Here is a 15,055-nt window from a genome sequence, read left to right as displayed (position 1 = left end):
TTAACGAAACATCACGTTTGCAGTTGGATTATATTTCGAAATATTATTAATGTAAGTTACTATTTTTATGAACAAGTTCGTTTGATGAATATATATTTTTAAAAATTTGCGAAATATGCAAATTGTATTAATTTATTCGATTGACTGCTTTTAGCTGGGCTTATTCGGATGTTGTGTTTTTTTACTTTTAGAGCAATGGTGAAAATTTATACGCGGAACGTAGTTGAGTGCATTAGTCGATTTAAGATGTACTCTGACCATTATTTTCACAGTTCGTTTGGCCGACGAGGTGGCTTGCTGCCATTTCTGTTGCGTCAATTTTCAGGATGGCGATTCTGGATTCAAAATTATTATTTTTTCAAGATTTCGTAAAAGTAATAGAGTCTACATTCAAAAGATTAAGTATGAAAAGATTACTCGCAATAAAATTCACGTGGTTTTTTTGTCTTATAAATATTTTAAAGTCGATTGTTACATCGACTAGCCAATATTGATATTGATGTCTACAGATATAGGAATATTTTGAATTAGTGTTTTTTTTTTTTATTGCTTTATATGACGAGATGAGCTTGCTATTCGCCTGATAGTGAGCGATACGGGCGCCCAAAGACAGTAGAAACACCATTCAACACCATGTATTACAAAGTATTGTTTGGTATTCCACTGCGCTCGCCATCCTAAGATATGAGATTTGAAGTCTTATTATGTTCAGAATTTACACTGGCTACAATGTCCTTCAAACCGGAACGCAACAGTGATTGCGGTGGTACCATATGGGAGACCTACCAGCAGTAAGTTATTGTGTTAATAAATGAAACCAAATGCTCGTTTTTACATCGGTTAACATTTTACAAAAATCATCCATGAATATAGAATTTTTATACCAAAAAGCTAGGTTTTATTTTTCTTTATTTTTAGTCATATTGTTTAATGCGAATATGGCGCTTGCGTGAGTGTATTTCTAACTGAAATTGTGATGTTGCCGCTGGAGCATTAGGGTGTGTAAAATAATATAACTTTTTATTGATATTCATTTTGTCCGAAACTTAATTTTTATTTCGTTCAAACAACTTATTGTAAAGTGTTATTTTTAAGAAGTATATGTAAAATGTATATATAAAAGACGTAAAATAACAAGTGACTTTTATATTGCTCCCAAACCATCTCGCAAAGTCTATCAAGATATGCCTCCGTACACATTTCTATTTCTATAAGTCGACAAGTAAAAGGAAACGCGAGCCGACGTATGAATGTCGAACGTTCCAGAATCAGTGGCCTGTTAGTCGAGAGTCCTGTCTTGTTTTGCTCGGAATTAATGTACCGGCTAATAATTTACATGGGTTCTGCACGCCACTGATTTTCGAGCAAAATAATTAAGATTATTATCGTGAGTGCCCACGTGCTTCGGTGAATGTCGTGAAGAATAATTTTGGGTAAATATGCTATGTGGCAAAAGTATAACTGGCAGTGGCAATTTGTTTTATTACTTATCTTTGTCTTCTTTTAGTTATCTATATTACGAGAAAAATAGTAATTCTATAAATTAATTAGTTTAGTAATTCTAGTTATTTTTTTTTTAATTAGTAGCATTTTTTCTGTAGGTATACTAGGCATGTTAGTGTTGAAACTCTAGCGAAATTTTGTATGAGACTATTTTTTCTTTCTATTTTTTTCAGATAGCCTGATGTTTTATAAAGGCTTGAGGCCTTCAAAGAATTTTAATTACAAAAGCCTAAAATAACTAGTTCGTTGTTTAGCTGCTGATGTTACATAAAGTTCAGAAAAGAAACGTTCTATATAAATAACCGGGAGCCCATCGTAAACCAGTCTTAGATCATACAATTAGCACCCAGCCACGTACTTTAATCAACTGTGCGTCTAAGTTACAATAATTTATTGTTCATTCCATATTTGCACTTCATTACCACGGTACAAGTATTCTATATAAGTTGCGTGCACATACATGGCACTATGATCATTACCATAATATTCTAATTCCCGACATCCGTGTGCACTTTCACAAATAATTTGCAAGTACTTATGTTTGAAATGAGAACATGAGACGCGTTCAAATTGCAGCTCATGCAGCTGTTACTAGTCAATTACGGGACTGCATGTTTTGATGTTGGATAGTTTGATTTTGGTATTTGGTTATTTTAGGACTTAGGACCTAAGTGGTAAGGTTTGTTTATTTATGTTTTTTTAAGGTGCTAGTACGACTTATATTATTCGGTATTTTCTTTATGGAGTGAATGGCGAGCAAACCGATTTTGTAAACGCGTTACGCCTGTATTCCCTTAAGAGGTAGGCAGAGGTGCAATCAATGCACCCACTTTTTATTGAGTTCGTTCAGTCCCGTTACGTGATAGGGGGTGAGCCTAACCAGAGTCCAAGCTAATACTGAGTATAGAAATGCAATATAAACTTGTCCGGCCCGGGGATCCAAACCTAGACCCCAGCACTGCAATTATACCATAATACAACTACGCCACCGGGGCAGTATATTTAATAGTAAGCGCGATCAATAACTGAATGTCAATAGACATAGAGCAGAAATGGTAATGATTTTGTAATAAAACGCTAAACTTAAACTTAAACGCTTAACTATAAACTTCTTTTAGCATTGCCGCAAATTATCTAACAAAATCATTTAAGGAATGAATAGACTTATTTATACAGCTATCAACACACGGATGTTAAAGTGTTCAGGTATTTGCCAACATCCTTTTAAAGCGCTCTACGTTTTAAAGGAACGAAGTCTTTAGTAAAAATCCAACTTAATTAAGTAGTTTTACGAAGTAATGGAATTTTATGATAATATTTTAAGCGTTAATTCGATGTAGCTAATTGTAAGAGCTAACTAATATATACTTTTTCGTAAATATGATTTTTGAGAAGTTTTCTGTTTTTCTGCATTGGTTTTAAAGATATTGTAGCCAGTGATTTTGATGGGTACGTCGCAGGTTGATGAGTACAATGAAAAACTAATTTAAAACCGTTCGTGAAGCTTATGGCGGAGTACATGCTCTGTCATTTTATAATACGTTAATAAATTAAACCACATCCCCCACATACTTTAGCTAGAATTGTGCCATTAATAATTCATGAATAACAAATATTTTTCACCAAAAATCCCAGTTTTACTTCTCTGTTTTTTTTTCATTTCGTAGTTATATGCGAATATGGCGAGGGCGTGAGTGCGTTTCTGACTGAAAATGTGACGTCGCTGCGATACATTTTCTTAGAGTAGTAGAAGTGGCATTAGGGCGCGTAAAATCAAAAAATGTTTTTTTTTTATGACGAAGATAAGTAAGTGGTGTTAATTACGAACGCAATGACCAATGACATCAAAATGAACGTGTATGGAAAAATAACATACGTGTATTACGTAGTAAATTGTATTTTATATTCTATGGTTGAAAGTACTATTTTCATTACGTTCTAATTCCTTAAAGGTTAAGTAATATCGTTAATGTTGAGTACTTTTTAACCCGTGTGTAGCCATCACATCCAGAATGGTAGCGTGAAACAGAACTAATCAATATTTATTGCTTTACACTTTCCACAGTATCTTTATTTGTGCGTTGTTGACTTGTGTTTCTGGAGAATGCGAGGATGTATTCTTTCAATTAATTTCAATATATTAATTTATTTAAAATTTAAGTACAAAACAATTTTCGTAACACTAACCGAATAAATACTGAGAATTGTTTAAATTATTTCATAGACTGCTTGTCGAATTTAGACGCAGTATTATAAACCACAACAAACTAAAGAATGATGTGGGGTAATTGTATACTTAACTTATTTGTGTATTTAACGATTGTATGGATGACACGTAGCGGGGTAGCGAAGAGGTCAACTATCGTGGGATGTCATATTACTCATATAAAGGTAAACACCAATTAATAGTATCAATTATTGCAAATACTTACTACTAGTTACATAATTAAGGAAGCTAGTCCAAATGTTGTCGATGTGATGTAAATGAATGCCATGGAACTATTTATTTAATAAAATTAAGATGCAAAACAGATTATAATCAAAATTAAAGCAAATTGTAAAATATACAAGCATAAAAACTAGATTGTATTCCTAAACATTGCGCCCTTATACTAGTTAATTACTTAAAGTGCGGACTAAGATAAATAGATAACTAGCAATACTTCTGTTTTGATTACTGATATAAGGTTTATTTACTATAAGAGGCGGCTTCGCGCGATGTCGACAGAAATTAGGTATTTGTTAGAGACGGTGAGACGCCCGGGTATTGCGCGGGCGCTACTGGGCGTTTACAGGACTGACTGAAGTAAAACGCCAAAGTTTTAAAATTCATGTAGAGGTGAGGCTTGGCATATTTAATCGTGATTTCGCGACTTAAAAGGATTTGACGGTTTCGTGGGACATTGCCAAAAATATATTTTGTGAATGGAATTTCTCTTTTCGTTGTGGATTCTAGTCCATCAAAATTTGTAAGGAGTTTGTAACGGTTCAAGTTCCGGTGGAATCGGTCGACACAAGGTGTATTCTCTATAGGTTCCGCCGGAGTTTGCCAACGTATATTAGTTTTTGATATAACAAGAATATCAATGATAAGCACAAGTTTATGGTTTTTAATACATTTTTTTTTTGGTGCATGCAGTCAATATTATGTAACCTGTCATACAGTTATTAAGTAAATTACCTGAGATCAATTCTTAGTTTTATTGAATTTATATGAAATACACAAATGACATAAGTATTCTGACACAATTGCATTATTGTTTAGTAAATGATGTATAAGCGGCGATAGTCTAGTTGGGTGTGGAACAGACGGAATGTCCGCAGATTCAAATCCCAAGTGCACACACCTCTGACTTTTCTAAAAAAATCATGTGTGGTTTCTTTGTGAATTTATCGTTCGCTTTAACGGCGAAGGAAAACATCGTGAGGAAACCTGCACATCTGAGAAGTTCTCTATAGGAATTTCGAAGGTGTGTCAAGTCTACCAATCCGCACTAGGCCAGCGTGGTGGACTAAGGCCTAATCCCTCTCAATAGTAGAGGAGGCCCGTGGTCAGCAGTGGGCAAGTATATAATAAAGGGCTGTTATTATTAGTAAATGAAACCATTAACCATAAAATCTATTTATATATCATAATAATACACATAGTCATCATAAAATTAATTCGCTCCAAATTTTTGGGGATAAAGTGGCCCTAAAATATTGATAAGTAATGAACACACACAGATAAATAATGAATTAAAGTAATTGCTTAAAGCAGCGATTTGACCTTCAAAGCGCCAATCATCGCATCGGCTATGGCATCAGCCACTTCGATGGTAGAGTTAACACCCAGCAGACCTATGCGTAGTGCTTTACCCACAGTTGGACCCAAACCGGCGAAAATTAGTATGTTGTATCTGAAATTTAACAGTGTTTTAAATTCAATGAATACCAAATTTATTTATGTCAAATGCATTTTTATATTGCTATGGCAGTGATTCCACAGCAACTGATCGCGTTGACTTACAAGTTTGATTTTTTATAGTTGAGAGAGCCCGTGGACCCGGGTATTTGATATAAATTTCAACTTGATACCAATACGCGTTCTTCAAAAAACGGTTTTGACAGACGGACAACTGTGATCCTATAATTGTTAGTTTTAAGGTACGAAACCCTAAAAGATATTAGCCCAAACCACTTACGTGTACCACTACAGCGGGTTTTATATCTTGTACACCGCGGTGGTTACTCCAGGGAAGATTAGTATATTTTAGCAGGAGTTGTAGGATTACGAATATTTTTTTTGAATTAGTAGTTACTCCACAGTCTTGTCTCTTCGCTGCTCAAATTATTTGAGAAGGCGCAGAGTGAGAAAAACAATGATTAGTTAAAACACTGATTGACCTTTGTTAGGAAGGTAAGTCAGATCCTTGGTGAAGCAGCGATAGCGTAGTTGAGAGTTGAACGGATTGCCAAGACGATTGTTTGCATGTTCAAAACCCAAGGGCACGCACGTCTTTATTATATGTGAATTATCGCTTGCTTTAACAGTAAAGGAAATTGTGATCACACCTGGGTAGTTCTGGGTAAGAATTTTGAAGGTAGGTGTAGTCTACTTATTCGCACTGGGCTAGCGTGGTGGACTAAGGCTCAATCCCACTCAGTAATAGTGGACGACCGTGCCCAACAGCGAGACTGTATATTATAATACAGGACTCATATTACAAGTTTAGATTAATTCCATACTTACTTATCTCTAATATATTTGTAGAATTTCACGTAGTCGTAATCATTTGGCAGCACTATTGTGGTAACAGTGGCTAAGCGATCTTCAGGTTTGGGTACAAGAAACTGGAATGACGTTTGCTGGATCCGTCTGTGGAAATGAGCTGTGGTGGCGGCGTGGCGTGCCCATGACTTGGGTAGGGTTTCCTTGGCGATTTCTCGAAGACATTGACGGAGCGCCCAGAGAAGTGGAGGGCTCAGTGTGTAATGATACCTGGAACGGTTAATTATGTTAGAGAAATTTACAACTACTTGATTTTTTATAGGTATAGTTCATTCATAATATATTATGAGGTATTGTGTCGATTACTTCCATATTCTTTATAAGTATTTACTTCGATATTTGAAAAGTACGTGCATGTAGTTTTACAGGTATATGAATTAATGTTTTTTACATTTACTAAAATAGCTCATTATAGGAATCGTTTTGGTGCAAGGCCCGTCTTTTGACGTTTGGTACATCGTAAATTAAATTTAGACCATTTGTATGAGGTACCAAGCTTGGACAAGAGCTTAAAATTGGTACTTATTCCGTATTCCCTTTTCATGACGTAACGAGTCATTTGAGATACGAGAGAGAAGCTAGTTGCGTGGTTTGTCATAGATAACAACCACGTAGTCCACCAGATAGTGATCAGATAGACAAATAGATAGGGGATTATATAACGTTAAACTTCTAAATTAGAACATTTTATAATTTACGAATTAAATAAAAGAGTTAGTAATACAAACTGTCTTGTGTTGCCGTAACAGTTCCACTGCTGGGCCAACAATTTCGCGTCAAAATAGAACGGCGGTTCATGTTTTCTGTTATTAATTTTGTCTCTGAAAACATAAATTATATGTTTTGTTGAATATTTTGTTAGATGGTAGGTCACGTAAGCAAGAGTTCAGCTAGATAGGTATAACAGCAAAATGTATTTGTTTAACCAAGCATTGTTAGTGTTGTTATATTCCGGTGAGACATTTTAGCGTATTGATAGCTAACGTCTCGGAATGATGAGCTCGGTGCAATTCTACGCAATTTGCAATTCAACCTTTGGTGTTGGTATTGTTTATGGCGAGTCTTATCGCTTTATTATCAGCCTCATTAGAATGTCCCAAAAGTACCTTGTAAGTCGATATTATTTAATTTTGATGTTTGTAATTGATCTAGAGACCAATGCGTCATATATGTGTTAGTCGTTCAACCAATCTTAATAAAATGAAACGGAGTCGCGTCGTGTTTTTTTGCCATATTTTACGCACAGAAGTGTACGTAAGCGGCTTGCTAGTTCTATCAATCGTTTGAGTAAAAAAAACTAGGTTTTGTTTGCAGTTCCGGTCGCGTGAAAAAGTGTTTCCGAGATAAATATTTTCCCGGGATAAAAAGAAGCCTATAGAAGCTTCCTATTTGTGATCAAATTTACAAAATCGGTTCAGTAGAGTCTGAGATTAGCGCGTACGAACAAACAAACAAACATCAGTTTTATATACTAATACAGATGTGCAAGGTACACTGAATTATTTAATAGGTCTTTATTTTAATATACCGTTTGTCTGGCCCACTTTGTATATACTATATTATTAAATTGGTAGAGAAACTGATAATGGAATTTGGCTAAATTGCAGAGGTTTTGCGATTGAGTATAAAGTCAATCTTTTGGCAGAATAATTCATGGAATTGTTATTAGATTAATCGAAATTGATTGAAAGTACTACGTATCGTGGGAATTATAGCCCGAGGAGATAAAACGTATGTGTGTACGAATATCTGTGAGGCTACTTTTAAAAAGACTTGCGAGGCGATTGTTGCCATTACACCTACATTGTATAAATGCTATAAATACCACCCACACATAGCACACCTTTATCCCCAAAGCTGTAAGTAGAGGTGGAACGAGGCACCCAAATTTCTGTCCCATGATATGATAGGGGATAAGTCTATTGTCATAGGCTTGCAATGAGTGCTATAGTTTCGAAATATTAAATTAAGCGAAAGTTGTATGACCTATTTACTTCAAATACTCACACAGCGAACTGGCTAAAAGCAACGGGACTTATGCCGGCTGGTCCACTCATAGCTTTTTGAGTGGATGTATATACTGCGTCTATACCCCAGTCATCCATGAAGAACGGCTCACCAGCAATCGAGACTACTGTATCTACTAGCAGGAATGCTCCGTGCCTAAAAAATATAAAAAAAAAAGTAATTAAATTGTTCTTTCCAGTGTCAGTATTTCTAGCGCAATCGAATAGTTTCTCTTTTATTTTGTGGGGACATATCAATGGCGTTTCTTTGGAACTTTGGAGTGATTCTATCTACTTAATTACATCACATTATCTTAAATAGTTAGAGATGAAAGTTGTTAAAGAATTTTGCAATTTGTTTATATCAATGAATCATGTTTTACAATAATTATAAATAAAATAAACTAAAATGCTTTATTCATCACGTAGGCGGACATAGTTGCACTTATGATAAGACAAGGTACATAAGAATTAAATTAATATTTAGATTAAGTCGCTTATATAAACTAAGGATAATTTATATTCGACATGAAATAAATGAAAGTCTAAAAAGTAAACGAAGAAGCCAGCTCGGGCTGGCAGGAAAGATGAAATAAAATGATGTAAATAATCTTAATAAACTAAGTTAAACGGCCTAAACATTAAAATTAACTTAATTAAAAACCACTCAAAACAAAAAAATATTTCATATAGCAGGTATATACTGGACACCAATTTTGGAGTCGGTGCCTAATTAAAATTGCTAGATAAGCTAGATAAATTTATCAATGCAACAAAATGATCGGTCAGTCGTCTTTCACAAATTGAGAAATCAAAGAGTACAATAAAATATGTCATGGAGATTGTCTGTTATCTATAATGTCAATATTATAGAAAGGTACACATGAGGCGTTTTATGTAATTCATTTCTAATATTGGCGTTAATATAGGGTTGAACAGGGTGTGCAGGACTGTTTTTCCAAACCGTGTGATCATCGAGTTAGTCCTTTACATTTTAATACCCCTTGGACATTAACTCGCGCTTAACATGACACTTAAATTTGTGGTCGGGCAGATTGGTTATATCGGAGGGAATTTTATTATAAAATGTAATGCAATTCGCTAAATAAGATTTATTCGTTTTACAGAGCCTGAAATTTGGAATAACTAGTTTATTCTTATTTCTAGTGTTCAGACAATGCAAGTCATTGTTTTTCATAAAAGTTCCTAGGTTTTTGCGGACATACATAATATTCTGAAAAATATTTTCATCTGACAAAGTCAGTATATTCACCTTCTTAAACAATTCTCTAAGTGAATCGCGAGAGCGAAGATTATAAAGGTACGAATCGCTCGTTTATGTAAAATAAAAATGGTCTGCAGATCTACTGCAGAACCCCACAGAAGAATGCAATAGAACACAATGCTGTGGAAGTAAGTAAAATAACCTTGCCGTAGCCACGTCCTTTAAATTTTTGAATAGCAAAGACTGCAGAACTAAATTTACTCGAAATTCTTTGAATGTGGGGTCCCCATTGCAATTTGCTATCGGCAGAAACCACAAAGAAGACTATTATAGAGATTACTAATTCTATTTTTTCCCCTCTAAATCAATATTAGGTTAATTAATCTTGTTCAGTAACGAAAATCGGACACATTTAGTTTATGACGGACGCTTTTAAAAGTAGATTATTGGTAGAAAACCAGTCAGAAATTAATTCAAGTGCCTTATTTGGCTCTATAAAATTGTTTAATAAAGAAGTGTCGTCAGCAAATAATACAACTTCAGCCATTTTGTTAATCATGTAGGGTAGGTCATTGATATAAACTAAAAATAAAAATGGTCCCAAAGGACCCAAAAATCCTGGGGAACCCCAATCCCAACTGTGAACCCTGCAGACTAGACGTAGTTGATAAATCCTTTTAGTTTCCGACCAGATAAATATGAAGATATTAGTTTATGTCCTATTCCCCTGATGCCATAATTGTGGAGCTTTAAAATGAGCGTTCCATGATCAACGCAATCAAACGCCTTGGAAAGATCGTAAAATAAGAATAGGCCTATAATTGGAGGAGGTGTTGGAGTAACCAGCTTTAAAAATTAGTACTACTTTATTAATCTTCATAAGATCAGGTAATATGCTGTCTCTTAAGCAGCAGTTAAAAATATCAGAAAGGATTGGGGCAATGTTAACTTCTACTAACCACAACGCCTTAACAGACAGACCCCAAAGATTTTCAGTGATCTTTATGTCTAGGCTCTGCTTGCGTGCAGTGCTTTTATAACCTCATAATGCAAACATAATCATCTCATAATGCTCAATAAAATAAATGTAAATTTTGTTTGAAGAATAACTCAGCTGCTTTTGGTAAGGATGGCAGACATTTTGTCGTCTCAAATGGTATGTTATTGAAAAAAAAAAAAAATGGAATTAATTAGCCACAATTTTTTTTTTCTTTCTTATTTAAATTCTTTGAGTACCGTCGTTAATTATGGAGGGTGAAGGATTTTAACCTCGCGTAAGTGATTTTTTTTAATGGATAGTATCGGGATTAATAATATTTTTTTAAGTTTACACTTATGCACGGGTCTTACTAAAACAGAATAGACTGCAAATAAATTGTACTTGCCTATGACAAATTTCCCCCAATCCTTTGAGGTTTTGAACGGTGCCTGTAGATGAATCCCCATGAGTTATAAATAAAGCAGTTGGTTTATGTTTATTCAATGCTGCTTCCAGTGTGTCGTGGCTAAAAGTCGCATTGAATGGTGCGCTGATGATAATAGTTTTTATTCCTGTAAAAATAGGTTAAAGTTCGTTTTAGGTGGTTAGTGAGTATGGGCCGACGCATATAAGGCGGAGCGCAGTGCAGATAATTTTTTACTGACAAACTATTATCGACATTGTCTTCATTGAAATAATATTTAAAATCCATTAACACAATAATGTAATGCAATTTATTGTGATGCGTAAAAAACTATAAAATCATAAAACCAAACAATATTATGTTATTTTTAATTTTAGAAATCTCTTTTACCGTATCTGGTGGCTACTATGTGTGCCCTTTGGTCCCAAATGCCCCTACTAGCTATGAGAAGAACTTCGTTTGGTCCCAAAAGGTTAGAGATGATGGTTTCCATTCCACTATGGCCGGATCCGCCAACCGCGTACACCAGCTTATTGCGTGTCTGGAATAGGTACTGAAGACCAGCACGGATATCGTCGATAACCTGCAGATAGATGATACATGTCATTTGAGTATAAAATTAATAAGCAGAGGTACATTTGCACCAGTGGGTTATTACATGTCTTTTCCAAATTGAGAGACTAACATTAAAGCAATGGACTTCCAAAGGCTGAAGATGAAGAAGAATGTGAATGAGGTATTTAATAATAACTATTATATTAAAAATATTATTATATTGAACATTCAAAGGTTAGAGAGCCATTGGATACATCTGTATGTATAAAGTTACGTGTTTCTTCTCAGGGCGATCTCGAGATTTGGGTTTGCATTTGATTTTGGAACTGTTGTAGGTAATGTTTTCGGGCAGAATTTGAAAAAGTGTTGAATGTTAGTAATATCTTAGACGTGAATGAATCTATATAATTTTCTTTTCTGAATAAAAATTCTATGTTTAAGTTAAGTGTCCTTATTTCATAAGGCCATTGACTAATCCACACATAACATTATTAAAATAGTTTAATAAAGCTGTGTACTTACATTGTAATATTCATCGCACAAGGGTGTGATAACGGGTTTGGCAAGAGCTTCAGATACAGATGGCCACAAATCACAGGGCCCTGATCCACACAAGAGCGGCTTGGTAAAACTACGATCTTCTATATTTGGAGCTGATACTGTTAATTCATAAGTTGCCATTTTAGACTTGATTTATTCTAAAATAAAAATTATAATTAGAAATAAACAAATTTTTCGCACTGAAACGACATCATTAAACTCCACTGCTTCATTGCTGCCAAATTTTTCCGAGTGTTACATATTGGCTGGTAGCACGGGTAATGTGACAGCAGTCATTTTACTAGGCCACAATACATGCAACCAATAAAGAACATAGCTCTCATTTGCATTTAGATGTAATATCCGTGCATGGGCCAGAAGCAAAAAAAGTGTCAAGTGAAATTAACCCGCACTTTGTAGCCGATATTTCAATCAATTAATCGTAAAGTTTGGTTACCGGAATCAGGTTAATATTTAGATTTAGTGTTAATAGGGTGCTTGTAAATTTGATACAATTTTCTGGTGTTATCGGATGGCACATTTGATAAGTGCGACCAGCCCGGGGCACGCGCCCCTTGCCAACCTTATATCTGTTCGACGTGTTATCGTTCAATGGTAACCTGCGGTTTAGCAGCTGTTTTTATTCAAGCTTTAATATAGATTAAAAAATAATCATGCTAAGTACAGTGAGATAACCAAGGTCAAGATTCCATTTAACTCTGCACGAGACGGAGTGATAGCTGGTTTCGGTGCCAGATTGGGGTTATATAAGATTGAAACGTGGGTCGAAGATTGAACGAGCGTAATGTTGTCTCGACCAGAGCCAGCTTTACCTATTGTGCAGAGTGTGCGGTACACACGAGCGTTATTTGAGAGCGCAAGTGTCGCAAGCGACGCATGTCTCTTGGAACGTGTGGCGAGCGGCGCTCAGGACCCCCTAACACACTGCGCCCGTGTGTAGCGCACACCCTGCACAATAGGTAAAGCTGGCTCTGATCGAGACAACATTGCGCTCGTTCGATCTCCGTCCCACGTTTCAATCTTATCTTTACACAATAACTTTTGATTAAATATTATCAAATTTAGACAAATAATTGTACCAAGTTTCGTTAAAATCCGTCGAGTAGTTTTTGTTTCTATAACGGTTAGACAGACAGACAGACAGACAGATAAAAATTTTACTAATTGCATTTTTGGCATCAGTATCGATCCCTAATCACCCCTGAAAGTTATTTTGGAAATATATTTCATGTACAGAATTGACCTCTCTACAGATTTATTATAAGTATAGATTACATTGGCGCAGTATCGCATCGCTCTCATTTAGGCGTATGCTGGCACCTGTTTTGATTAGTGCGAAAACGCTGCGACAGTCATTGCGAACTCGGCTGTTCACTGCAGATTTAGAACCCAAGATGGATACCAGAGATGATTTTTCGCGTATCAGACAGATTTATCGCTTGATAGACGACCACGATTTTCGTTTTTTGCCCTGTAGACAGAGTGATCGGCGTTACGGAGATTTGATATACCTACGTGTTCCACCCACTTGAAATGAATTAAAACAATCCAAATACTATTCAATTATTTTAGATTTCACTCTAGATATTACAACCGCAGAATAAATATCGCTTGTCGTACGTTACGTTCTATTAAATGCAAGCAATAGTTTAATTGACAGATTTGGGTAGGTTGCTTTGTCGCCGTGTACATATTGCTTCCCGATATCATTAAAAAACCGGCCAAGAGCGACTCGGACGCGCACCGAGGGTTCCGTACAAAAGTTTACCCATCACGACAATCGAGTCATAGTTATGGTATTTTTACTGCAAAATGAAATCCATAACATTACAATATCGAAAGCTGGAGAAGCATAAATTAAGAGACAAAGGTCTAAAAATTTAAGATGTTCGGAATTTTTCCTTTATATGTGCTTTATGCCAAATGTCAAGATCTTAGGATGACGGGAAGTACTCTTTACGTTTTGATTCCCTTGCGAGTAGTTGCGATTTGAAAATATGCGGTTTAATTTGCTGTTTCTTTTGATTGCGTTGACATAGAAGTTTGATTTTGTTAGAGCTTAAAGGTATTATAGACCTGAGTACTTGATATGAATTTCAATTTAATATTTCCTCGCGTTCCTGACAGAAAGGATCTTGACAAACGGACGGACAGACGGACAACAAAGTGATCCTATAAGGGTTCCGTTTTTTCCTTTCGAGGTACGGAACCTTAAAAATTAAACTATTTGCACGCGGAATCTTGTTTAGTGGTTAAACTATAACTGTAAGTACATATTATATTTTGATTGCCCGTCTCCTAGGGGGCGCCAAGTAATTGGTGGCACACGAGCGACACATGGGCTAGAGCCGCCTCTGGTCTCGACAAATTGATTCGGTTCCCATCGCGACTGTCTGCGCGATCCCAGTTTCCCAGAGGACAAAGAGACGTGGCGATGTAGACGGACGAGCGGGATGAGCCGGCGCGCGGCGATCCGCCGGGACCCGGCCCGACTCGCGCTCGCAAATTCACTTTCACGACACTAGTATCATCTTTGTGTCGGATCAACCGTGAAACGGAACTAGTAAATATTTATTGCTTTACACTTTCCACTGTACCTCTATTTGTTCGTTGCTGACTTGCGTTTCTGGAGAATACGAGGATGTATTTCCCTCAATTATTTTCAATATCTTAATATATTTAAAATTTAAGTACATAACATTTTTTGTGCCACTAACTAAATAATTGTTCAAATAATTTTACAGACTGCTTCTTCAACGAAGATACTGTATTTTTGAACAAGAAACTACCGAATGATGTGGGGTAATTATATACTAAACTTATCTGTGTATTTACCGATTATATAGATGACACGTAGCAGGATATCGAAGAGGTCATCTATCGTGTGATGTAATATTGCTCATATAAATGTAAAAAACAATTAGCAGTTTCAATTATCGCATATACTTATACCATGCTTGCCTACAATTGTATTTTATGGCGCATTTTGCAATGCTTTAGCAACTGTATTTCATTATATAACTCATAGATG

The 15,055-nt window shown here is 35.7% G+C and overlaps 2 protein-coding genes across 2 annotated transcripts in view; one reads left to right on the top strand and one right to left on the bottom strand.

Moving 5' to 3' along the window:
- Window positions 1-4,469, top strand: part of LOC115456126 (dorsal-ventral patterning protein Sog) — an 84,927-nt gene extending 80,458 nt beyond the window's left edge. The window contains exon 17 of the transcript XR_005112314.1: window positions 4,239-4,469. The gene's annotated coding sequence lies outside the window, so the exon portion shown is untranslated. The remainder of the gene's footprint in view (window positions 1-4,238) is intronic.
- Window positions 4,470-5,109: 640 nt separating this feature from the next.
- On the bottom strand, window positions 5,110-14,818 carry LOC115456127 (serine--pyruvate aminotransferase, mitochondrial). The gene is made up of 8 exons (XM_030185035.2): window positions 14,622-14,818; window positions 11,986-12,161; window positions 11,299-11,491; window positions 10,891-11,056; window positions 8,282-8,437; window positions 7,003-7,095; window positions 6,236-6,484; window positions 5,110-5,402 (listed from the first exon to the last, which is right to left on the bottom strand). The coding sequence occupies exons 2-8, from the start codon at window positions 12,142-12,144 to the stop codon at window positions 5,255-5,257; spliced, it is 1,164 nt and encodes a 387-aa protein (XP_030040895.1). The 5' UTR covers window positions 12,145-12,161; window positions 14,622-14,818; the 3' UTR covers window positions 5,110-5,254.
- Window positions 14,819-15,055: the final 237 nt, after the last annotated feature.

The sequence above is a fragment of the Manduca sexta genome, chromosome 14 (assembly GCF_014839805.1).
Source record: "Manduca sexta isolate Smith_Timp_Sample1 chromosome 14, JHU_Msex_v1.0, whole genome shotgun sequence".
Classification (NCBI taxonomy): Eukaryota; Metazoa; Arthropoda; class Insecta; order Lepidoptera; family Sphingidae; genus Manduca; species Manduca sexta.
The sequence above is the reverse complement of the archived record's forward strand: the minus strand, read 5'-3'. Positions and strand labels throughout refer to the sequence as shown.